The 26,307-nt window shown below is 34.8% G+C and overlaps 1 protein-coding gene across 3 annotated transcripts in view; it reads right to left on the bottom strand.

The window, feature by feature from the left end:
• Positions 1 to 4,589: 4,589 nt before the first annotated feature.
• The window catches only part of NAV3 (neuron navigator 3), a 317,473-nt gene continuing 295,755 nt past the window's right edge, over positions 4,590 to 26,307 (bottom strand). For all 3 annotated transcript variants that reach the window (XM_040981262.1, XM_040981256.1, XM_040981269.1), the window contains 6 exons: positions 19,597 to 19,751; positions 18,540 to 18,611; positions 17,779 to 17,975; positions 16,755 to 16,873; positions 11,551 to 11,754; positions 4,590 to 7,260 (listed from right to left, as the gene is read on the bottom strand). In XM_040981262.1, coding sequence (XP_040837196.1) covers positions 7,141 to 7,260; positions 11,551 to 11,754; positions 16,755 to 16,873; positions 17,779 to 17,975; positions 18,540 to 18,611; positions 19,597 to 19,751 — 867 coding nt within the window. In that variant the 3' untranslated portion in view covers positions 4,590 to 7,140. The remainder of the gene's footprint in view (positions 7,261 to 11,550; positions 11,755 to 16,754; positions 16,874 to 17,778; positions 17,976 to 18,539; positions 18,612 to 19,596; positions 19,752 to 26,307) is intronic.

Consider the following 26,307-nt stretch of genomic DNA (forward strand, 5'->3'; position numbering starts at 1 on the left):
CCTCTTTGGGGTGCTTATGCGCCTTGAAAAATACCTTGGAAAAACAGCTTATAATCAGCTACATCTAATTAGCATAACAAATTAAGACCAAATTAGATTGAATACAATTCTGAAAATATTCAGAAGTACTCAAGTATTCTTGCATGGATTACAACTAGATTTTTAGATTTCCTTTTATCTTCTGATATGATATCAGATAGATATACATTATTCAGATACAAATAATACATAAAACCACTCCAGCTACACTGGCTGCTTTTTATATTTTGCTAGTATGTTAGGTAAAAAAAAAAAAATCCACAAGATTATAAATGATGAATGAGTTCATTCTTCTAGGAAAATTCCACCACAAAATATGAGTAGGAGACAAATTTTTTACTCTTAATTGGCTTTTTGCTCATAGTATACTCTAATAATTATTGCATTTGATACATAAAAATATATTAGGTAAGTTGAGAAATGAACCATTGCTCTATAAACTACAGGGATCTCCAGGACATTCCTCAAGTTCTTATCAGAGTCTGCTTGATCAAGATCATTCCTGTGAGAAATTATCCCAAAACAAAATTCACATAGTCACTTCTTGTTTCCTTGACAAGGTTTCCCATTTTGATCTTTTCAGCTGCCACCTAGTTTCTAAGTTCCAGCATTTCATTTCCCACCTGCTTGGTGTATTTTCTTGTTTCCCCCAAACTCCCACACATTAGAATTGTACTATTTATGCATATGCATATGCGTGTGAGGCATATACACTTTATATATATATATATATACAATTAAGGCATCTTAAAAAGACTTGTGAAGAAAGCAAATGAAGATTTGATACTAAGTAGGAACATTATGTCAAAAATCCCAAGCAAGTGATGCTGGTTTACCTTGACTGAATAATACAAGTCCTCAGGTTATCTGCATCTCAAGTTAGCAATCAGGATTCTATGTGCTAATGTGGCCTCACAGGAAGTACTGCACTTGTAGAAGAGGATGTTTTCCATTTTGATGCATTCATTTAACATACCATTTAGTTTACTTGCTATCTCCATTCTCAGAAGTGTTTTTATTTAATACAGATTTGTAGAGAATCCAGTATATACTGGGCTATGAAACTGCAATTTACATGGGACACTGTAGCTGCAATTTTAGCAAGGTGAATAATCTGGGATTTTGACCTAATCTGAAGAATCAGAACAATCTAAGAAAATAGCATTTGGGTAAACACTATGTGCAACAGAAAGCGAATTACTGTAAATAAAATAATGGTGTATTGGGTTGGATAAAACATAGTTTCAAGTAATTCATAATATCTTTTGCTAATACATCAGAATTAAAACATTCAGTAATTCTCAATATCTACCTGATTGCTTGAGATTAATATTTGTACTGGGACAGTCATTAGTATTTGTAGTAGTTACCCAACCATCTACCTGACAGTCAAGAGTCTGGGTGTTTTATCTAATCTACTTTTGATATAAACATTTCTACTAAGAAAGAACCTCTAAAATTGTCTCCTAAAGGATTTGCCACACAGCAAGATTATAATAAATACACGTACTTGTAGTTACACTGCCATAAAAGCTGCAGTTTTAATGATTTCTTCTGAGTACAACAGTCTAAAATAGTAGAAAACAGAGCCAAAGTGGGGTGAGTCGACATGGTGCCAGAGGAAGTCAAGGGATGAGCAGACTCTGGATTTAGCAGAGAATTGGCCTCTGGTATTTATGTCTTTAAAAAATAAATAAATAAAACAAAAATTAAGATAAAACGGTGGGCATTTGGCCTTGTGGTTAAAGTCGTGGTTCCCACACTACCAGCACACATTAGAATGCCTGAGTTTGATTTTGAACTCAGGTTCCTGAGTCCTGTTTCCTGTGAAGATAGACTCTGGGAGGCAGTGACAGTAGAGTAATTGAGTTCCCCTGACTCATATGAGAGACATGAATTGAGTTCCAGCTCCTTGGTTCAGTCCAAGAACAGCCGTGGCCATTTCAGGCCTTGGGGGGGTTCAGTGAACCTGGGAGTAGAAACGCTCTCTTTCCTGATCCCGTCTCAAAGAAATGCAGTTACAAAATAAACATAGCTTTAAGTTTTTCAATGTCTTTCATTAGTGAAGACGTTTAAAAAGGAACTCCAAATGTGCTTCTCAATTGTCTTGATAATTTCTATAGGAAAATAAACTGATTCCCCAGATATGACATTATTAAATTCAATGTTATTTTCTAACTCAGAGAAGATGATTTAGATAAAAACCCTTTAAAAATCATTAGAGGGTCCCTTCTCCATATTCCTATATTATTTCTTCATCATACAGAAGCTCATTGGTAATGCATTCACAGAAACTAAATATAGGATTTTAAATGAAAATCTGTGGGAAAATTATTTTTTCCCATGAGATTATAAGCAGTAATAATAAACATTTCTATATGACTGGAATTCTTACAATTTGACCTATTTTATAATGGCACAAAGGAAATAAAGTTGTGAAATAATCAAATACAATAATTGTTTATATTAACTACATAGTGAAACATATAGTATGTGGGATAATATTTCCTATAGTATAAAAATAAAAGTCCCCTCACTTATTGTGGCCACTAGAAATTTAAAACTAACTATGCTGTTCACACCTGTGGCTTGTTTACTGCTTCTATTTTGACTGGAAAACACTGCTGGAAAAAAAATTCTCAGCCATGGGAAAGGATCATCTTCATTTCTTTTGTATTTTTTTTCAAGGGGAACTGGCATTTTTTTTTAAGAATGAAAGGATGGACAGAGAGATCTCCCTTCTGCTTGCATCATCATGGCTGCCTGCCAGGATCTGCACTGACAGGAAACTAGAATCAGGAGTGAAGCCAGGCAGGAATTCAACCCAGGGACTCAAAATGGGCTGTGAACGGCTGAATCAACAGGCTAAACAACCACTCCATGAACTAGATTTTTTTTTTCTGGAGGCAGGGGGTGCATTTCTAATAATAATAATAAAAAGTTTCTTTAATTGTGATAGTCAAAAAGCCTGAAATAAAAGTACCTGAATTTCTCCAAATTCAAAGAGTATTCACTGATACCGTTGCATTTATCAGTTTCTGAGAACACACTGTGTAGCACCTAGTCAGTGGGCTGTTCAGTAGACTTCTCACTGGCCATCCTCACAGTACAGAATGCAGGTACCTGTCAAAGGAGGAAGTGAAGAGATCCAGTTCTAACAGGGAGTGCTTTACAACCATGACCTTGTCCCCAACTCTCTTTGATTCTGTAGAAAATTGCTTGGCACATACTAAGTAAACTTTGGAGGTATAATAATAGCCAAACTGCATTTAAGCTGCATTTAAGCAGGCTCCAATAGAACATTAAATATATTTACTAATCAAGTCCTAAGAATATGATATTCTGATGTTATTAATACAAGATAGTCTCACTGTTAATATACCAGCTAACAACTCTATAATTTTCCTGAGTATTCTGCTTCACAGTTCTAAACTCAATTCTTCTAGCAAATTTAACAAAGCAGTACAATTATTGTTCAGTTTTATAAATGGGAAAAATAAATGAAAGAAAAACAATTTTAAACATAAGCTAAACTTATTTATATCTTATTTATAAAGAATATTGAATATAGGATAACAGCTCATCATTATTTTATAATCAAATGGCTATTAAAGCAGCCAGAATATTGAAGGGCTAGGTACTATTCAAGGCACTTGCATAAAAGAGCCCATTTAATCCTCACAGTAATCTCTGAGGGTCAGATATTGTTGCTATTCTGATTTCATAGTTGAAGAAACAGAAGCACATAAGAGCTTGAACAAACTAGCCAAGGTCACAAGACAAGAACGTCAGTTTGGAATTCAGGTTTAGGTAGCTGACTGCATCATTTAACAGACTCATGTTTATATTATAATGTGTTTAGATTCAGATGAAATGCAGAAATTATCTAAATCTCGCAAACTGGAAAAGGAACAAATCCATTAGTTGTAATGTACATTGGATAACTGACCCATTGTAATTAATACCTTCTCCTCTGCTATATTTGTTCTTTTTGAAAATTTTTCTTATTTCTAGGATTAAAACTCAACCAAACATACATTACAACTACCAGGGTTAAAATGAAACACATGGTATTTTTTTAAAAATATGCTTCTAAAGGAATTAATTTTGCTTTTTTTTTTATCTCTCTTTACTTACCAAAAAAAAAAATGCCATTACCCAAATAATAACCTTAAACCAAAACTTAAAGAGGGAAGATATTTCAAAGGAATAAACACAAAGAAACAGTTAATGAGATGACTTAACTCTATGAATATCAACAATTTATTTTTACGCAAACACTTCCTCACTAGGCATTTAGAACTATTTGAAGTTGTCTAAAAATATTCAGTGGATAAATAACTTTAATTCAAGAAGATATAACTATTGCTTTTCATTTATTTACTCACTTAAAAGATGTGAGGCCCTCTCAATGATGTATATAAAATACAGCTTTACACACATCCTTAATGATGGCAGGTTAACAGTGCAAGCAACATTTTTAAGCTTGACACTTGTTGGTATAGAACTATTTTGTTTTTCCCCATATATAGACACCACACCTCATTGTCAATAAATAATTCCACTTTAATGGCAAAGTAATAATTTAGACAGATACAGAGGGTGCACATTTGCAAAAAAATATATGCAAGCTGGTTTACAAGCTAGAGGAACAATAAACCAATAGAAAATACATCATCCAGTTAAGTCCATTGACACCAAGTACTTATTGTTGGGGCTTTACAAAGACTACAAAACTTTTCAGATGATTTATTTCACTGTTTCTGCCTATTTACATGATATGTTACATCAAAAATGTACAAAATATAAAATGTATACAGACAAATGTTTCACAAACTAGTTTAAGTTGTAAACTAGGTGGACCTACTGGGATGTATTGCAGAAAATCGTTTATGTTCATGTTTGGACTGTGTTCTCAAAATGGCAGGAAAAGATTAGCAATTTCTTTAGATCATGTATTATACAAGGGCAACTAGTCACTCATCCAGCTACATATATTGATGTTTCACCACAGATTGATCCATGTTTGAGGCTTCAAAGTCAGGGTGACAATTCCACGTGCATAAATTCAGTTCAGATTTCCTTGAGGGCAATAGCACCAAGTAAGGACCTACACATTTAATGACACTCTGAAAACTGCACCAATGTCTTGTGTTGTTGTCATTCTTATGGTTTTTAATAGCAACTGACCCATGGTGGTCACAGAGAGTAGCACCAATTACACATCCTAAAAGTAACACATTGTCATGTGTGTAGAACAAGTCTACACGATGGCCTAGCCCTTGGGTTTTATAGACTGAAAACCTGTCTTCTGTATGTGGTGGTAACTTCTCCAATGACTGATCAGTTTTCATGCACTCTCTTTCTAGCCTGCCATGACAGATGTACTTACAGACAGCTTTGCTTCTTCCAAAAATGAATTGGCTTCGTGTGCAGTTTTGAAGCATGCTCATTCTAGCACTGATAGCTCCTGCATAGTCATAACAATTGTAAATACAGGACAAACACAGCAGATAACAACAGCTTTGAGAGTTTGCATTCTGTATTTGTTTGCAACGTACAGGAAATCTCAGCAAGTGAAACACCTTTTAACACCAACAAGATAGAATACAATTTTGTTTTGTTTGTGTTGATTTGTGCAAGTTTTAAAAATTAGTATTTACAATACCTACCCAGTAGACTGTGCAAATCTAACCTTCCTTTACAGTATAAACGCTTCCGCTTCCACAGTGACTTTCCCGCTTCAGTGTTCTTTAATGCTGAATTTCTCATGTACAACAATAGCAATCAAAACAACATGCGCCAAAACGATTTGGACAATAACAATTAAAAAAAAAAAAACAGAATAGGGAAGGAAAGCCGAATGGTTGTGCTCATGCTGCATCTAGTGCTTCCAGCTCTGCTGGGTAAGAATTCAACATCTCCCGCCTTCTGAAACTCTTATACTTAGACCTGGGTGGAATTTAGCCACATGTCTCTTAGCTCATAAGTGACAGTCAAAGTGGGTTGCTGGGTTACTTGAATAATTGGGTGGATAGGCAAAGCAATCTATTCACAAGATAAAAATACTGCTCTTTCTCCTATCCATTTCTTCAAAAAATAAAAAAATAAATAAAAGAAAGATATACGAGAGAGATGAGGCTACTGTGTTGGATTGAAGTTGCTGGATTGCAAATGAAAAGATGGTGGAAATTACCAATGGTTTAGGATTTAAACCAACTGTTAAACTGTTGTAGAAATCTGTTTTAAGGCAGTGAGACAGCACCATAGGAAATGTTCCTTCTTTCACTGAAAAGGCTCAAACAAATAAAGCCTTAAAAAAGCCTTCTGTCATTGTTGACTAATAATTGTTATAAAACTCTTGTTAAGGGAGTGGGCAGGTGGTTTAAAAAGACCACTGTGGTAAAAATAACCTTATAAAACCTGTGACTTACACACTAAAAAGTTGGTGGAGTGCATCATGAGAACATGGCAGTTAGAATTAAATTGGCACTTCTCCAGATTGCTGCAGTAGTGTTATTCTGGTGGTTGCACAATTCCATTTGTGCTTTTGGAGGACTGACCTCTCGGATTCATTTTGGAATGGGGTGAGCGCACAACACAAACACTACTGGAGCCCTGTGACCAGCACCATGTGGCACAAAGGAGGTTGGAGGGATCAGAAGAACGGACCCTGCCTGGGGAGAACAACTCCTCAGAAGAAACAAAAGGAAAGAACCAAAAAAAAAAAAGTCTGCATTGTAAACTTCTACAGAGGAGGAAAATAAACTCCAGTTTGGCTATCTCATGTGCCATCTATTCAGTTGCCCTGTTGCGAGGGTCCTTTCCAGTTGAGTAATGGAGCCTTTGGTAACTCCATGGATACAAAAATGCCTAGAAATAAAATACAGTTAAGCTTCTGTTGAAATTTAGCAACTTGGCATTTCAGACTTAGTTCTTGCTGCCTCCTTGGGGACCACCAGGCCTCTGAGTCAGAGCCCTTGACCAGGTGCTTTCATACTGGCAGTGGTTTAGTGAAAATACCTATCTTTTAAGCATTTTTCTTTTCTTTTCCTTTTTTTTTTTTTTAACAGAGTCTCTTCCCCTGACTTTTTTCACCCTCTAGAGGGTAGATTCAACAGATGAATCCAAAATGTCTTCATGGTGGCTGGTGGTATCGCTGTCGCAGCTTTGTGCGCCCGGGTAATTGGCTGCTTCTTGGAGCTTCATTAGCATATTCATCTGAAGAAAGGAAAAGAGACATCGATGTAGGCAGTGCGCACCGAGTAAGCCAGTCCCATCACAAAGCCCTGAGCCACACGCAGGAGCCCCCTCATGCCAGCCAAAAGCATTGTGAAGAACAATTTTCAATTTTCACCCATCGCCCGTGGCTCTTCGACTATTTCTCCAAAACACGACTATAACGCTGAGCCATAAGGACAGAAAAGGGGCCTGCTGATAACTCTTTTTATTTGAGGGTTGTCAATGAATACTGCTCCAGCAGGGAGACTGGAAAGGAAACTGTATCACAGCTGGACATCTGGGTCCGTGGCTGCAGAGTTCGCCAAGCGTCTCAGATTTTTGGCTGGAGAAGCTGTAAGCACTGAATGGCAACTGGAAGTCGTGAAGGTTCACACAGACACAGGCGCGCACACAGGCTTGCGCACACAGTCCCTGGAGGGCAGCAAGACGGGGAGGGCGTGGAACGAAGCCAGCTGCCGTGCATAGCACACCATCTGCCGTTTAGGAACTGACCTCGAGAGGAGGTGACTGAATGAAGCAGACCGTGAGCATGCGAAAAGGGAGAAGGAGAGAATCGCTGTCAAGTTTCTGTTGTTGTTAGACCTTAGGCTGAAATATGATTGATCTATCACTGAAAACACAAACCACCTCCTGGAACCAGAGTGGCTGTCTTCAGTTTCTCAACCTGGCAGGAGGGCGGAGGATTGGTGAGCGTTGTCCTAGTGAAAATGAGCTTTGCATGAGAGCACCTGGGCAGACAGGCAGCTCTTCCAGGTATTATGAAATACAAGGCAGTCACGTTGCTTGGATTTTGATAGATCTGCAGCTCCACTGTTAGAGATGGGAGCTTAAAAGCAAACTGCAAATAAATGGTTCAGTGATTGTAAAAGACATGGAAAAATGCATGTGTATCTTCATGGGGACACAAGACTTGTTTTCTTATCAAGGTTTCTATAAACTGTAATAATATATATGGGTATTGCCTAGTGTAAAGTAATTTCATGATTTTAAAAAGTAATAAAGCTGTTCTTTGTTTCCAACTTACATAAACAGAAAGGAATCGAAGGATTCTTTATTATTGCTGGGCTGCGCATGCTGGGTGCTCAGTGAAAACTGTGTGTTCAATAAACACTCATGAAATAAATGATACCCTGGTAATCACCAATTTCAGCAACAATGCCTTTCTGACAAAAATGCAACAGTTACAGCATAATTTGAAATGATGTTAATCATCTTCTGACAAGACAATTCTTTCCAAACCAATTTTCAGACTCACTCTGAAAGTAGGCAGTCAGCAACAGAAGGCCACAAAATGAAAGAAGTTGATGACAATCTTTAAAATATGAAACCAAAAAATCTAGACACTGCCATCAACTGTTTTCTCTCTCTTTCTCTCTCCCTGTATACACACATACACATCCCACACATACTGTGCATACACGCGCTTTCCTGTGCCACGTCTCTCTGTCTTTTACCAGTTTAACCTTTACTAGATTCAGGCACTTCCGTGAACCTGACGTTTAAAACATAATGAAGTCTCAAACACTCTCATTATTTATTGACAAAGTTAATGAGATCTTTAAAAAGAGCATGATTACATCTTAAGCACAGATATTTTAAGTCACCTGAATGTTAAGTGTTATGAAAATTGTATGATGTAAAATTGTATTATTCAAACCTTAATTTTGATAATATTTCATAGTAGATAAATTACCTAAGTTTTAACATTCATATTTGCAGTAAGTATATAAGATTTTCTTTGCCTTCTCATGTTATTGCTTTGTGCACTTAAATGGAGAGGAAGATGAGGCCACACATGAGTCAACATTATTGAGATAGATCATAATCCTCTACATGACCACTGTGTTTCCCATAGTCACAAACATAATGTCTAAAATTTCCAGCACTTTGATTGGGTCTGCATCATCTCTCTACTTGCAATTCTGCTAGTTTTCAAGTCTTCTCCTGCTGCCATCAATTCTTTCTCCACACTGCTACCCAGGTAATCTTTACTGATTTAGCAATTGCAAATTTAGTTAGGTAAACCCTTGGTCAACAACCTTTGGAAGTGCTCTACAATTTGGGTGGTCAAGTTGTAACTTCCTCCAAAGATAAACAAGGCTTGGCATGATCTGGCAATTGTACACTTCCATAACTTTAATTCCTCCTACCAACTTGTACAGAGCTCACTAGATGTGTTTTACTTTTCTATATCATTTCAAATGCTATTCTCGGAATTTTGAATGTGTCCTTTAGACTCAAATGTTGACATCCTCTTCATTCTTCATGACCCACCTCACACATCGTTCAGCAGAATTCTTCTAATTATCTCTTCATTGAACAGACAACATTACCTGACATGTATCTGCCTCATTACTGCATAGCAGTTTATACAGGACTGTGGGCTCACTGAGATGAAACACAGCATCTTGTTTTATGTCCTGATCATCAGCCTTAGCACTAAGTACAAAAGCATTAAAATTGTTGATGATGGGCACACATTTTAAGAAATACAATGTGAGATTTGTCAAAATCATGCATCCCTGTTTAGATTCAAAATAAAGGATTTCTGACATTAGCATATTTCCCCTAAAATTTCTTATTTATCCTGAATTTCAAATATAGTTTTGCCTTATGTCAGTGAGTTTAAAAAGCAGACAGAACATTTATTTCTCTACCAGAATGTGCTACATATTTGTTTTCATTTTTTTTTTTTGTCTTTCAGCATGTAAGATAACATAAATTGTTATTTCTTAAGATGTTTAGAAAAAGCAGCAGAGTAGGAACCAGGAATCACTTTATTCCAGTTATCATAACAGAATAGGAAATCCTGAATTTCCTTCCTTTACCAGAAGAACTGGCAGTGGGTGGAAAGACAAAATGCTAAGTAGGTTACCTGACTTGGAATGTAAGAAAAGGAAAATTTAGAGCATTTCTTAAGGGTTTTTATTTGTTATTGATCCACCGTTAAAAGCAATCTTATGAACACGTTTCCTCATGTGAAGCAACTATTGTATACTAAAACTGCAAAGGTAGAAATGGAATTATGAAACTTAGATTAAATCAGTTATAATTGAGGTTAAAATTTACATTTATGAATTAAATTACGATCACCCTATCAGAAATTAGTAGTGTATTATCATAATTACGCTATAGTCAAATCAGTTCTACCACAAGCATTGATTTTACCTAGCCAGTTTCCACATTAGAGAATTATAACCCTGGGCTCCTGATGAATTGATAGATTGGATCAAATATCTTACAGAGGGGATCCATCAACTCTCAGCAGATCTTCATACATACTTCAATATCTATATGGAAATATCTAAATAGTATAAATTTTTTTTCTTGGAGAAAAGAATCTTGAAACTTTATGGGATTTCACACATGTAATTCCCAAAATGGTAAGAATGAATATCTAATATAATAATGACATAAATGGGTTTCATTGTTAAAATATCAATTCATTTTATATCCTTGGACAGGTTACCAGTTTTAATCACCACTTTGTATGATAGGAGCGTAATGGCCTTGAATTGACAATCTTTTATTTCATTATTGGTTATATAAGCACAGTAACCCTTTTAATTTTAGTGTGGCAACTAATATGCTGTACTTGATACCAGTACATAAAAAAGTACTATATAAAAAATAAAATATAAAAGTAGTCTTTCATGAATGATATAATGTACTTAATATTTTAATAATTTTTAGATTTTGGAATTTTATTAAAATTATTCTAGTATTTTAAAAACTAAACTATACATGCTTAAAAGTTAAGCAAGGTAAGGAAAAAAATCCAGTTAATTTTCAGGTCAGTTTATTTCTCTGTACTGTAGAACGGAAGACAAATTCTGTGTTTCATCTGGCTGGCTGACATGTGTAAAATATTCATTTGTTCCTCAAGTATAAAATAGATTTTATTCTTTTTGATATTTTACTTAAGAACAAAATTCAATTTCCTCTTAAGCATCTATTGAACTGAATCAGGATATTTGAAATTTTTTCATCTACTTAATCATTTACATGGTAATGAGAAAGTGGGATCCTAGATTTCAAACTGGTTTGTTTCTTGACTACTTTTTACCATACAAACCTACAAATCTGGTCTACATTTAAAAATTTTTGATCATTGGAATTAGGTAAAAGGTAATAAAGTAAAATCTGGGTGTCAGGACAGTTCCAAACAAGATCCAGGATAATTAATGCCTTTGGTTTAAATTGCTACATGTTCATGACCATAGTTTAGTATGACTTACCAAGAAAAAAAATCAAACATCAGGTTCTTACCAGGGGATCTCCTTCTGAGTCAGTGTGTGGAATGTGCTTTGAGGTTGTGGCTTCTTTAGTGGACGTGCAGCCCTCATACCCGACATCTTCAGGGCGCAACTGAAGTAACGCTGGGCTCTCCTGAGGGAGGGATGCTGAGTTCCATGGGTATGTGTCCAGCACCCACTTTGAAGGATCTTCCCATGGTGCACGTTTCCCATACATCTAAAAGTCAATCACATAGGTTCAAAATACAAAATGCAATTCTCTTGGTAAACAAGGCGATATTAATTCAGTCTTTCTATTGGACACTTAGTTCTTATGTTAGGATCTCAAGGGAATTAAGCACCAGTATGCAATTTTCCTGATTTTAAACACGTATTTTTCTATGTAGCTCAATTTAAGCCTGGGTAGGCAAAACAAGACTGAACACTTGGGTATATGATTAGCATTTGGGAAAGGGTATGAGTAAGATTTAATATAAATACATGCAGAAATGACTTCCCACACTAGTCCTCATTAGCAGTTTCACAAAGGGAAAACTCAAAACATAAAAATTCTACTTATGAAGAATTGAAAAGAATGTCTACGCTTAACACTAGAGAGAGTTCTCTACTGAAAAGCACTTTACAAAGATAAGTGACAGTAAAGACAGTTCTTTTAATTAACTCTACTAAACTCTATTCTGATTGAATCAGAATGATGTCTCTGATTATCATTTTCTTCTGATAAAATTCTTCTAATAATCAGGTTGCACAAAATATTGAAGAATATAGTTATCCAAAGACAAATAAAAGGAATCATAAGACACATTCACCTAAAAGGAATGATACTCAATGTTCACGGATTCAAAGAATCAATATTGCTAAAATGTCTATATTACATAAAACAATCTATCTACTCAAGGAAATTGCCACCAAAATGTCAATGATGTATCTATAGCCTAAGAAAGCAAAGCCCTGAAAATCATTTGGAGCCACAAAAGACCCAGAACAACCAATGAAAATTTGAGCTAAAAATAGTTATGATGGTAATAATGATAACACCAGTAGAGGTGGAGGAATCACAATACCCAACCTCAAAGAATACTACAAAATGATAATATTTAAAGGAGCATTATATTGGCATAAAAACTGACACACAGATAAATAAAACAGCAGACGGAATCCATAAATCAATTCATACATAAACAGCCATAAGGTTTGACAGTTACTGAGAAGGTACAGTGGAGAAACGCTAATATTTTCAGTCAATGGTACTGGCAAAACTGGTTATATACATACAGAAAATGAATCTGCCTCCTTACCTCTCGTCACCTCACAAAAACCAGATCAATGTGGTGAACGTCATATGTGAACTCACATTGCTATCTCAAATCTTTTAGCTTTGTGAATTTATAATTAAATAGGAAAAGATGAGTTAGAGCCATAAATTTAAGAAAAGAAACTCTGAAACTGTTGGAACAAAGAAGAGGAGCAAAAGCATAAGACAATATTGTAGGGTGCAGGCAATGAGTTTTTGGAATAGGACCCAAAAGCACAGGCAACAAAATCAAAATGAGACAACTTGAATTCTATCAAACGCAGCAGCTTCTGCAGAGCATGAAAAACAGAGTGAAGAGATATTTGACAGAAAAAAATGTACAAGCTGCTCTTCTTTTATCCAGAATATAAAAATATAAAACTCAAAAAACTCAATTAAGAAACTTAAAAACATTAACTAAGAAATGGGAAAAGAAGCTGAGTAGGCATTTATCAAAAGAAGAAACACAAATATCCAATGAATGTATGCATAAATACTAAATACAATGAGTTATGAAAGAAAATTTTCTAAGGAAAAAATTTAAAGACTGATATGGCAATGGTGGTGGAAGGCAGAAATGAATCCTAACTTTGTTAAAATTTTTGTTTTTCAAGATTAATATATTTCATTGGAAAGTCAGATCTACAGAGAGAAGGAGATACAAGACAGATCTTCCATGTGCTGGTTCACTCTCCAAGTGGCTGAGCCAATCCAAAGCCAGGAACCACGAACCTCCTCACAGGTCTCCCACATGGGTGCAGGGTCCCAAAGCTTTGGCCATCCTCTACTGCTTTCCCAGGCCACAAGCAGGGAGATGGAAAAGAAGTGGAGCAGGTGGCATATGAACCAGTGACCATATGGGATCCTGGCACATGAAAGGCAAGGACTTTAGCTACTAGGCTAGCATGCCGGACCTATTAATAGTTTTTAAACTAGAAATAAAATTCAATCAAAACTGGAAGGGATATATCAAACAGAAGGACTGATGATACTTTGTAAAAATGTATAAGACCACTAAGGGCACAGAAAGAAAAGTGAAAATTAAGAGAAGGCCGTAGAAAAGAGTTTTCTCTAGTGTATCTCCCCATGAGAGCTCTACCAAAGAACATCCTGGTTGCCAGGGGCACATTTGATCTTGCGCAAAGCAAGGTGGTTTTGTTGATGGATAGGTGTGGGTTGGTTGTGGTTCATTCTTTAAAATGCAAGCAAGATTTGACACTGTCATTTTGACTTCTTTTTGTTTTTTAACTGATTTTTCTTTTTTTTTTTTTTACATTTCCTCTAGAGAAGTAATGTGTAGATTTTCAGGACTGTCTACACATTTGGATTTTACATTCTGATGTTATCTATTTAAACAGGCTGTCATGGCAGAGAGAGCAAGATTTTTTTTTAATTGTCTTATAGAAGAAGTTCATATTTACTTGACAGCCTACTTAACAGAAGACACAAATACAGTTTCTTTCACAATTTAAATTAATTGAAGGAAAACAGGTAATTACTGGAATGCTAGATTATATGCAAATAAAAGAATCTTGGAGTCTAAACTACTATGATAATTCAGAATCAACTGATATCAGTCTCTTAAGGAACAATCTGGGACAGCAAAATTGGAAGTGACCAATGAAAAACTAAATGGGCCCAATTTCCTATTTTTAAAAAACAGAAAAAAAAATAAAAGAAAAGAAATCTAACTTTCCAGGATCAGAGGCACTGCTAGCATTTCCAGCCTTCTTTAAAAATACTTCCTAATTTTTTTTTCAAGTAAGTATGTCTCCTCAGTTCTACCCAACTCTGCTTCCCAATCTCTTCTTCCTATTCAAGGTCCTTCGTTTCCATAGCTCCAAGGAGTTGTCCATGTCATCACTAAATCATTTACTGCTTGTTCTTCCAGAATGCAAGTGAAGATCAGGCTGGGAACACATTCTACTGATGGAAATGTTAGGGCTTAACACTGCTTTTGACAGTATACAAGGACACTCAGTACAAAACTTTTCCTTTTATCCCCATCCTAACTGATCCACCCACCTGCTTATTGTGGTTGATTCATCTCTCATAATAACCTGTAACTAAACATCTATAACAGGAAAATTGAGGTGTTTCCATCTCTCTCTAAAAATAATTTTGAAGTATCCTTCACTTTTAGTTTGAGATTGGTTATTATTTCAGTCATTAAAATCTTTCCTAAATCTAAGTCTTACAGAATCATATTTCTCAATAGAATTTTATAAGTCATAGTGCTACAAATATAAATATTAATGTATACATCTTTTAAAAATGAAATACAAGGAAGCTAAGATATTTCAGGCATTACTGTTTTGAAGCTTTTAAAAAAAGCTTTCTTCTTTCCTGTTTATCTGTCAGTGAGGAATATAAAATAAGGAGAATTTCATATATAAAGACTTGGCATAGGTATTTGGCTTCGTGTTTGAGACCCAAGTTTAGGACACCCACATGCACTACCTGGTTTTAATCTTAGCTCTGCTCTGGCAGGCAGCAGTAATGGCTCAGGTAGTTGACGTCTCCTGTCTATCCACCTGGGAGACCCGAACTGGGTTCCCTGCTCTCAGGAGCAGTCTGGCCCTGCCACCCCAGCCACTGTGGGCACATGAAGAGTTTCTGAATGAAAGCTCTCTGTCTCTAACTTGGAAGAAAAAAATTAGAAACATCTGAAATATGATTTATAAAACTGAAATTTGCATGTAGATACTTAAATATTAGTGTTAAATTAGAATTTCTGTACTATTATACATGAATGCTTATAAAATGTATATTTTGGATACAAATAACCAAAACTGAGATACTCAATTTTATCCTAGGGAGTGTAACAGTTTTTGCGAGAAACTAGAAATTCTGTATTATAACAGAAAAGTGAAAAATTATTGGTATAATTTTTCTCATAAATTTATATTTTTTAGTCTGCAGTGGAACTCACTGACAGTATTCTTTAAACCTGAACTTTACGGGTTCAGAGCATCTTCACAATATTTATGATGGTCACTAACAACTAGATAAAGAGAGATTGATAATAAAAGAGAGTGAAGGAAAAAAATAGATAATCAATTCAGGCTTAACACAGTATTCCAGATGAAAGAATGTGAAAAACATGTCTTTTCTTAATTCTAGTAGCAGTGTGAAAAATCAGAAATAGAGATGACTAAATACAATCTGCCTATACTTTGACTGAATTATTGAAAACAAGATTAGATTCTTCCTCCATAAGTTGGCTACTTATGTAGCACAAACCTTACAGTTTTATAAATCCGCAGCCTCATAAACCTTCAGGTCCAATTTAAGGCAATTCAAGACCAATGGAAATGGAATACTGTTTTGTGAAAGAAACAGGGTTTTTCTTTTTTGGTCAACAATTAACAGAAGGACTGGCTGCAGGGCCTCATGATGGAAGGTCAATGAGAGAAGCAACAGAAATGCTGGTACAACAAAATGTCAGCAATAACTAACACCCAAAAAGTAGAATACTGCTTCAGAAATAGTAAAGAGTTTTCTAAATTATATTTAAAGCATAATGAAGCATACTAAAATCAGAGACTCTATGAGTAAAAACTATTTGTTGAAAAATTATGTGCTAATGGTATAAATCACCAAGACACATGTAAATGTGACCAAGTCTTAAAATGTATAACTGTGATGAACAAGCTATTTAATAACAATAGTCAGTAAATAACCATAACAACACATGTGTTGTTAAATGTACTGCTAGGGGGGTCTGCCTTTTTCTTTTGTTAAATGTTTGTTCTTAGAACAGGCAAAGGCATTATATAGAGCTATTATTTAAATTTTTATTGTTCTATCTACAGAGTTCATATACTTACCTTCTTTTGCCAGAAATACCTAGAGAAATGAACACTTTTTGCTTTTAAAAGAATGACTGTCTTGTAAACAGTAATGAAAACTGAGTGCTGTACCTGAAGACCTTCTCTTACTGCTTCCAAAATATAAGGTACCAAAGAGTAGTTCCAGAGGTCCATGAACCACACGCGAGAGCCTTCCACATCCATAGGGCAAGGCAGGAAAAGGCGAGGACCTGAGGAGAAACAAATAACAGGCCACGTTTGAGAAGCATTCTAGTTAACAGTCCAGATATACACTTAATTATCACATTAGGATAGTTCATTTATTTCCTGCATATTTATTAAGAAACTATCATGTTAGTCAGCTGGATTATTATAACTATCTTTACTGAAAATCCAGCCTCTCCCTTTTTACAATTCTTTTTTCTTTTTACAATAAAATATGAATTTTAATAACTGTATATAAAATTAGGAGTTATCATAAATCTCATAAACCAGTCAACTAATTTCACCAATGATAACACTGTGCTGAAATGAACCAGTGAGTATGAAATACATTATTACTAGCCGGTTTCAGACCGAGTAGATATTTTGATCTCCAGGTAGAATTCATTCTTACAGTCTACCACAATTGAAAAGGGACTTCTATGCAGGCATCTTAAAGAGGAAGCCAATGACAAACTTTTTTATGACAATTAGTAAAAAATAACCCAAATACTTATATCTTCACAAAAATACAAAACACATAAATCGTCTATTACACAAAAATAATATTAACTAAAATGTTTTCTCACATCTATATTTGGATAGGAATTACAGAAATTTTTTAGCATAAAAATTACCTTAGATAATAATTATTTTACATGGTTATCTTATTATTTGATAGTTATCTATATTGAACTTACATGTTCAATAATATATTAGTAACCCATAACTATAACACAAAATAAATATAACTGGAGAAATAAGCTTGGAAGAAGGAAAGTTTTCTGAAGGGAAGAATAAAATAAGTCAACTTAAATTTTTGGAAACTTGAAAAATATTAGGTTTGTTTGTTATCTTCTCCCATCCAATCTGGTCATATTTTCCAAGTACTCTTATTTCCTGGAAAATGGCACATGGAAATTTGGGAACTCACCAATAGTAACATCAGAAGAGCTGTGTGTTTCCAAAAAACTGTTGAGATGATGCCATGTCTTAGGAATCCAGTCTATGATTTTGACTAGGTCATTATTGCGTATGTTTCTTTCAATTTCTAGCTCTATCAGTTTCCTTCGAAGATACCTTCCTAAAAAGCCTTTCACTGGCTCTGTGTGGTTTGCACATAATACCCACCTAAAAAAAAAAAAAGAAAAAGATAAACCAAACCAGAAATTTTTACGTCAAATTTTAAGTTCATAGTGATCTCCTTTCCCATACAGAGTAATGAAGCCCCAATCTCAATCGATGACTATGGTTCAATGGTCAAATAGGTGTCCAGGGTCTGAGCATCAGAGCTAAGATATGGCTAGCTCCACTTTTTAAGCTGAAGAGAAGCTTCCATGCGTCAGAAGTAAGTGGGAGTCTGCATGCTGAGCACTTTTCTGTAGGAGAATCACAACTCCCGAAATAGGAACTCTCTTCACACTGACACTTAAGACGAAAAGCGCTCTACTTTAGCTGGGGACATAGTGAGAAGCAAAAACACATCTTTTATTTTTTTTAAGAAATCCTTCTGATTACAGGTTGAGAATCACAAAATGTCTGCTTAAGAAAGAGTGTCAGAAGAAGTGAGAATTATTTTCACAGCACAGGTCACCACTGGCAAAATGTTGTCAAGGTACAAATGAAAAAATAACCGCTAAAGCAAACACAAAGAAACAACACACGCAAAAACAGACTTTTAACTTTTCTTTTTACCTGAAATTATGATGCAGCTCTAGATTTGGTGATGAAGAAACTCCCTGATTCATTGTCCCAATAATATATGGACTGAAAAATTAAAGAAAAAAATTATACGTACTACAGGTAGAAATTATTAAGCCACTAAAAATATTTTAGGAAATATTTAAGATAAATATAACTGATATTATTTCAATAGTAAGCTCTAAGAAGTACTTCTATAATGTTAATCTGAATAATGACCAAGATTATTCAATCAGAAATTAGTATTTGCGGCTCTAAATTTAGCTCTGGGATTCAGGCCCGGCATTTTTGTCTCTCGGAGCCTACATTTACTCATCTGCAAAATAAAGAAGTTAAGAACATTTATGATGTGGTCTTCTCCCACTTTAAATCCTAACTCTCATGCTTTTAATCTAATTAAATATTCTTTCCTACTTAATATTTCAGTTATTTTAAAGGTTCTTAAAAACATGAGATAATCTGTATCTTTTTTAGCCTTTATTTGATGCTGAAATCCTATTTGTGAATTTTTTAGCATTAGTAGAAATTCACTAGAATAGAGACAATGAGATGAATATCATTTATGTTGACACTGTCAAGTGTAGTTTCTTTAGAGATCATTACAAAATTAGCCTTTACAATTTTTCACATTTTTAATATGCCACTTTAAGCTTTCCTTTCACTATGAACAGTTAAGATAAGGTTCATTTTAGGGGACTATAATTTAATTCACCTATCTTTAAAGAAAAGGAGAATTTCCTGTAAGTTAACAGTAAAACAAGACATCTATAAGCTTCTTCTAGTTCCTAATTTCCCTGATTCAAACTATTAAATCATTGCTATTGATCTTCAAGACTTTTGGCATGCCTGCAGAAGTAAATGTCATAAAACAAGTAATATTTCCATAAAAGTATTTGAGTCATAATGGTAAAATGAATGAAAGAATATTATATGAAATATATGAGTTCTTTGCGAACATTGTCTAATATTAATGAGGATTTTTCAAATTGGTTACCAGTGTTAAAGTGTAAAAAGTCACAAGAGTCCAAATTTGATCACTAGTTTTTCATACCATTTGCTGTATTTACAGTTGAGGAAACCATTGAAGATATCACTCAAAGAGCCCACATGATGAAGATTGTCAAGAATTATTACAACTGGGAGCTCGACGCCATTATTATCAGCACTGCATTGTTCAGCCAGGTTAGCTAGATATTGTTGCAGCTCCTTTAAAACCATAAAAAGTATAAACATATCAATGATAAATACATAACAACGGCAAACAATATTTTGGGAATAGTATGACCTTATTTTACCTCATTTCCTTTACTAAATGATATAAATCATTTTTCCATATTTGCTTGAAAAATAAGTATTACATGTATACATACACATTATTTTTTGAAAGCAGGGATGTATCATATAATATGACATAGCATGCAATTCATGACAAAGATCATAAGATTATGTACAGAGTATATTGCAGTGAAGACATTTATAAAAATGCCTAACCCGACCTATGTAACAACATATTGAATTCTTCTTCAGGCTTTATTATTTGACTTATTTTAAAAGGCAAAAAAATGGTAAAATTAATTTAAAAATGTAAACCATTATATTGACATAAAATCGTACTCTACACAACAGAAAACATATAATGATTGTAGAATCATTTTCTTAGGAAATAGATAATTGAAAATACAAGCATATAAGAGCCATGTTATAAAACTTATAGCAAAACCTAATCTGTAAATAATGAAGGCATATTCTCAGTAGTTTTTTTTCCAAAGAAAAGCTGAAAGGAGTTTTGGATATGCACTTACAGTAGGTCATAAGCATTAAGAGTTCAAACTTTCTATATTTCCATTAATAAAAGTAGGTTTTAGAAAAGCATAAAAATATAGATCAAATACCAAATGGTACCTTCAGCTGCCACCCATATTTTTATGGTTTCACTCTAATTTATTTAGGGGGTGAGGACCTGTAAAAGTTCAACTTACAGAATTCTGATCAAAATGTAGTTAATTATATACTTATAATCTGCATTGAACTACTGTGATATATAAAATGTCTGTTTCATTTGTTTTCACTTGCTTGAAAGGCAGAATGAAGGCAAGAATAAGAACAAGACAATCAGAGTGAGCATGTGAGAGACAGAAGAAAGAGAGAGAAAAAAAATCTTCCATTTGTTGGTTCACTCCCCAAAGCTGAAGCCAGGAATCAGGAATCCCACCCTGGACTTCTAAGAGGGTAACAGAGATTCAAGGAGTCATTATTCAAGGGTAACAGACTCAAAGAGTTGGGTCATTATTAGAAGGGTCTGGCGCAATAGTCTTGTGGCTAAACCCTCGCCTTGCATGTGCCAGTATTCCATATGGGCATGGTTTATTTTCCAGCAGTTCCACATCCCATCCAGCTCCCTGCTCATGGCCTGGGAAAGCAGTTGAGAATGGCCCAAAGCCTTGGAGGCTTGCACCCACATGGGAGACCTGAAGTAGCTCCTGGCTCCTGGCTTTGGATTGGCTTAGCTCTGGTTGGCCGAGCCCCTTAGAGAGTGAATCAGTGGATGGACATTCTTTCTCTCTGTATTACTACCTTTCCAACAAAAATAAATAAATCTTTAAAAATAAATACGTAAATTTTATTTAGAACTTAGTATTCCTTGAGCCTCTTGGTTCATTTACAGGTATTATTACTAATAGCTTATTTGCTGATTGAGTATTCTCACAGATGGGAAGGCCAGGGACATAATTAGGTTTCTTAGACTTGCCCTAATCAGTAACAGCATTTCCATAATGTTTGCATGCTCACAATGACATGTTCAATTTGGAAATCTTGCTCAGGATTAAAAAACAATTCCATAATCCTGGTTTCTGGCAGATAGGTAAATATTGCAAACTGTTCACCTAGAGAAAACCACTCACTATCTATAATAATATTTATAGGACTAAAGTAACAAAATGATAAAGCAGAGTAAGAGTTTTGAGGCATTCAGTAAAATTTATTTAAGTCAACATAAAAGTTTACAAAAGAATTAAGATATTTGCTTTATACTGAACTAGTCAAACAGAACAAATATTTCCTAAACCAGAGATCGTGTTTAAAATCAGAGGGTAGAATCAAGAATTTAATTTATCTTAAAGGACAAAATGAAACTTGTATCACTAATCTAGTTATGATATGTTATTCATTCATATGTACATATACACATATTATGTTTTGCTACTTAAACAATGTTCTGGGATATAAAACCAACAAAACTTACTCTGGCTATTAAGGAGTTCAAGAAAGTTTAACATTTATTATGAACCACACCAAGTACTTTTCTGAGCTAGGGGTGGTATAGTGGTTAAAAAGCCTAATTCTTCTGTCCTTCCTTATAAGGTATAAGAACTCTCACATTAGGGACTAAAATTCAAGCATGATAAATTATTTCAATATAATATCATAAGTGTATTACCAGATATGAGAGGTTAAGAAAAGAGTTTTGACCCACTTGGTAAACACACAAAAAAAGATATTGTAAAAATAACGTCAAATAAAAATTATCAAGTTTTTTTAATGAACTAAACACTGGAGCTTGGGGATGGCAGGAGGTATATACATAAATAATGAACTGGAAAAATATAGTGTGACACATTCAATGCGAGAGGCTGAAATGGAGCTGTCATCTAGAGGAAAGAGGAATTAATTCCACCTTGGCGATCCTGATGAACTTCATTGGGAGGTAGCACTTGAGATTCATCTTGCAGAATTCTAATGGACAAGTGTGCAGCTATTCATTTTTCTAACACTTGTACCAAGCATCTGCTTTATGCCAGTTCTTCCAGAACCATGAATTCAGAGATTGGGGGAAAAAAAATCTATATTCTAAGAATTTAGGGTTGACTTGACTAGAAGTTGACAAGTGAATTAAAACATAAGGTGCTAACTGAAATGCACAAAATGCTATATGGAGACTTAACAAGAGGCGCTCGAACCTGGCCTTAAAGTTCAGAGAACAGGTGAGAGTGGAATAAAACTGTTGCAGTGAAAATATTAAAGGGAAAGGTGATCAGTGTGAGTGTATGAGTTGTTATAGGAAGCAACAACTTTATTTAGCAAGAGAATATGATATGTGGTAATGATGTGTACAAAGAAAAAACAATAAAGACTGAATTCATGGAGAGGAAGTTGGATTTCACTATGTACATAACTATGAAATGCTGACATTCTTAATTGTTTTTAGTAGCAAGACCAATTCATTCATCAAAGATATCAGAGATTTGAAAAATATATGGGTTAACCAGTAAAAGGAAAGAGGATGCAAGAAACTTGGATAGAAGAGAAGGTGAAGATATATAATGCAGAGTCTGAAAAAATGTATTTTAACTTACAGAATGTAAAGCTCGCTTGTAGCTTTTGGAAAAAAAATGCTTTCTGGTGCCAATATCATTTGCTTTGAAACTTCTTTTTAAGATTAGCTAATATTTTGATGTTTAAAAATGGGACAAGATGTTTCTAAATACAGGAAAAAGAATACACGCAAGCAGAAACATGAGCAAAATGATACCCATTTGGGAAAGAAATAATAGTACATGCTTCGTGAAAGCAAGAGGGGTAAATAGATGGGAATGTACAAACTTATGTGACTCCAGGATTACTGGGTTAGTTTTCCTGTTGGCAATAAAGCAATATTACATGTTTTGGCAATGTAAATGAACAATTCAACACACAAATTGTCAGATTGGTAAATATATTGGGAAGAAAAAGGAGATTGAAGTCCAGAAAATATTGAAATTGTTGAGATTAACACATTCTACGTGAATAAACAAAGGAACAAATTGAAATATTTCATGTGTGCCAAAAAAAAAAAATTCATGAAAACACTTTCCATGTTACAAGATTTTAACTTTGAAAAACTATTCTCTGTTCCATGAGGTCAGAGAATGAAGCCAGGAAAAGTGAGAACAGACTGTAAGAGAACCTGTGAATCAAGTATTTGGAAGAGAAGTATAGAGTGCTCATGTGGATAGGAGGGGGACTGTGGCAGTGAGCAATGGAAGAGGACAAACTCGAAATATTTTTTTTCCCAGAGCAGAAAACGTCAACTTAAAATATGTATAGTTAGTAGATGTATAGAATTTTACTTATGAGCCAAGTGAAAGCTAACAAAGTATGCGAGTAGATATCACTATGTTCAAATGGAGTCAGCCACACTAGCCAAACCAAGATGAAGCCATGGGAGTGATCCAAAGGAGAGCAGAAGTGAGAACAGAAGCTTGTGGAATATATTCAGTTACTGGAAGAGGAAGGAAGAAGAGTCAGCTGAACAGACAGGAGGAGCTTGCCAGGAATTAAGAAAGATAATCATAAAAGGCAGGAGGATTTCTAGCAAATGTTGAACAACAATTACACGCTACTCCTGCTAAAGATTAAGAGGCAAAAGAGAGGAAGAGTGGAAGAGAGGAAGGGAGAGAGACGATAGTATAAAAGAAAGGCATTGAACATGATAACAAAGAAGCAATTAGGTGATTATTATTGAACAAATAGGATCATTAGATTCTAATCAGGTTTTACATTCTGAAAGGAGGAGTTAGATTCTTTCAGAATCTTTTAAAAATGCTGTAGATAACTCACTTGTTGAAACAGTGATACGCAAGCAATTTTCTATATAAATTTCTCATATCCCCCTTGAAATCAGTTCAGCATCTTAATTGCAGCTTGATAGAGGGAAATATTAGATTGATGTGCTATTAATCCATTAAGAGTTTCATAATATTTAGTTAGGTAGAGGAAAGCAAACTTATCTACCATACAGATGTTGACAATGAGAAAATCCCATGTCTACACTTGGAAAACACAGACAAATCACCACAGTTATAAGAAGCCTTGATAGGTGCTTTTCTGATTTTGATTTCAGACACCCTAAAAATGAGTCTGTCAAGTTCTGTTTTCTGATCTCTTGCCGCATAACAATATAAGTGGCTTCAGTTGGCCACATATTTACTAAACCCATCTCCAGCCTTCTGGGCCTGCTATATCAAATGTCACACAGTGTAATTTTTCGTGTGCACTGCTCTCAATCAAAATATTCCAGCTGGCAACTTGAGGGAGGGCTTGCAGTGTAGGAAGAGGAACAGAATGTCAAATGTAAAGGTACTGAAAACAGGAAGAGATTTTTCTTTCATTTGGTAGTTTATTGTTTGATTTTCCTTTTGAATCTTTAAGTGCTGTTTGCCTTTATCTTCTCAGGGGTATCTAAGGCACAGCATAAAATACAGCAGCAAGCAAACAGCTCTGGTTTTTTTTTTTATCATACTGGGATATGACTTATGATTTCATGTCTTGTTAGCATTTTACTTCAGCAATTCTGTCTTATCAGCAGCAATCCGTAACACAGTGTCTGCCTGTCACCCCTATTTCTTTCAGATCATCTTCATTGACCTGCACCTCCATTTCTCATGAGCACCATAGGAATTCTCTGTGAACATGGAAAGAACTAGCCAAGGCTGCCACACTCTCCAATAATGATACACCAGCATGACTGACGACTCACTCACATAACCATGAAGAATCAATCATGTTTTCAGGTTGTATTTTGTACTTTTCTGGTGACGATTCTCATGGGATTTATCCATAGAAAATGATTCCTAGTACTGTCTTCTTGTAGCTTTAGTTCTATTAGTCTTGGCTATGGTATTAGATTTTTTTTTCAATATTTTACAATAACAAAAACTGAACTGACAATGTTTTTATGAAAAAGCGGGACAAGGAAAATTGGAAATATTTGTTAAACACATTGAAACATACTTTCAGGTAACATTTTCATGAACATCTTGAAGCAGCCAGGGTACTTTCTTAAACTAAATTAAAAGGAACACATGTAAAAAAGATTTTAGGGGAAATATTTTATAATTTATGAAAAAATATACTTTGTTATCTGCAAAGAAGCTCAAAGATAATATGTCTAGTTTGAAACTCAACTCAAATCGTCTCCAACTGTATAACAATTCTTTTGGCCCTTCTAATAAACCCATTTACTTCTGCTTTCTTCCCACTTTCTCAAGAAGAAGCTACATGTAAGAGTTCTCTTATATCAACATTGATATAAGGGAACGCCAAACACAAAAGATAACAAAGACAACTCATCCTTTCATCATTTTCTTTGCTGAAAAGGAAGAACGTACATGAAAAGGCTTTTGCAAAAGACAAGAACAGCCACAGTGCAGGGGAGCCATTCTCTGTGGGCCGACACTAATCAGGGAGCTCTTGCTATTTCTGCTTGAGGCAGTCACAGGTTTTACCACAGATTCTTTATTATTATTTCTCTTTATTTGGGATGATAAGGAGTGACTCATTCACAATTTACAACAATTAATTACAGTGCTGAATTCCAAGAAAATATTTAGAATTCATATGCAAATTTTATTTACATTTTAAGAGGTCCTTTATGCTTTACATATATAATTGTTTCCTTTGAAGAGTACATATAAATCTTTTTGAACATGGATGGATGTGTGTGCGTGTGTGTGTGTCTAAGAAATATTCAGAGAGACAATGGCCATGATTAATAATTACAAGCAGTCATCATTCTGTGCTGACTACTTAGACAGTCCTTTTCATCCCATCACCACTTTTATCTCCTTCATGGAGTCGAAGTCATAATCTAAAAGTTACCTCTTTTTCTTGATGAGAAAACCAAGACACAAGAAAATTCAATATTTCTTTCAAAATCCTGTACGTGGTCAGTGTTAAGACTTTAGAAATGTAGCCTATTAACTACTTTTTGTTCAACTATATA

Source organism: Ochotona curzoniae, unplaced genomic scaffold (genome assembly GCF_017591425.1).
Source record: "Ochotona curzoniae isolate NIBS_2020 unplaced genomic scaffold, NIBS_Ocur_1.0 contig_1014, whole genome shotgun sequence".
Taxonomy (NCBI): domain Eukaryota; kingdom Metazoa; phylum Chordata; class Mammalia; order Lagomorpha; family Ochotonidae; genus Ochotona; species Ochotona curzoniae.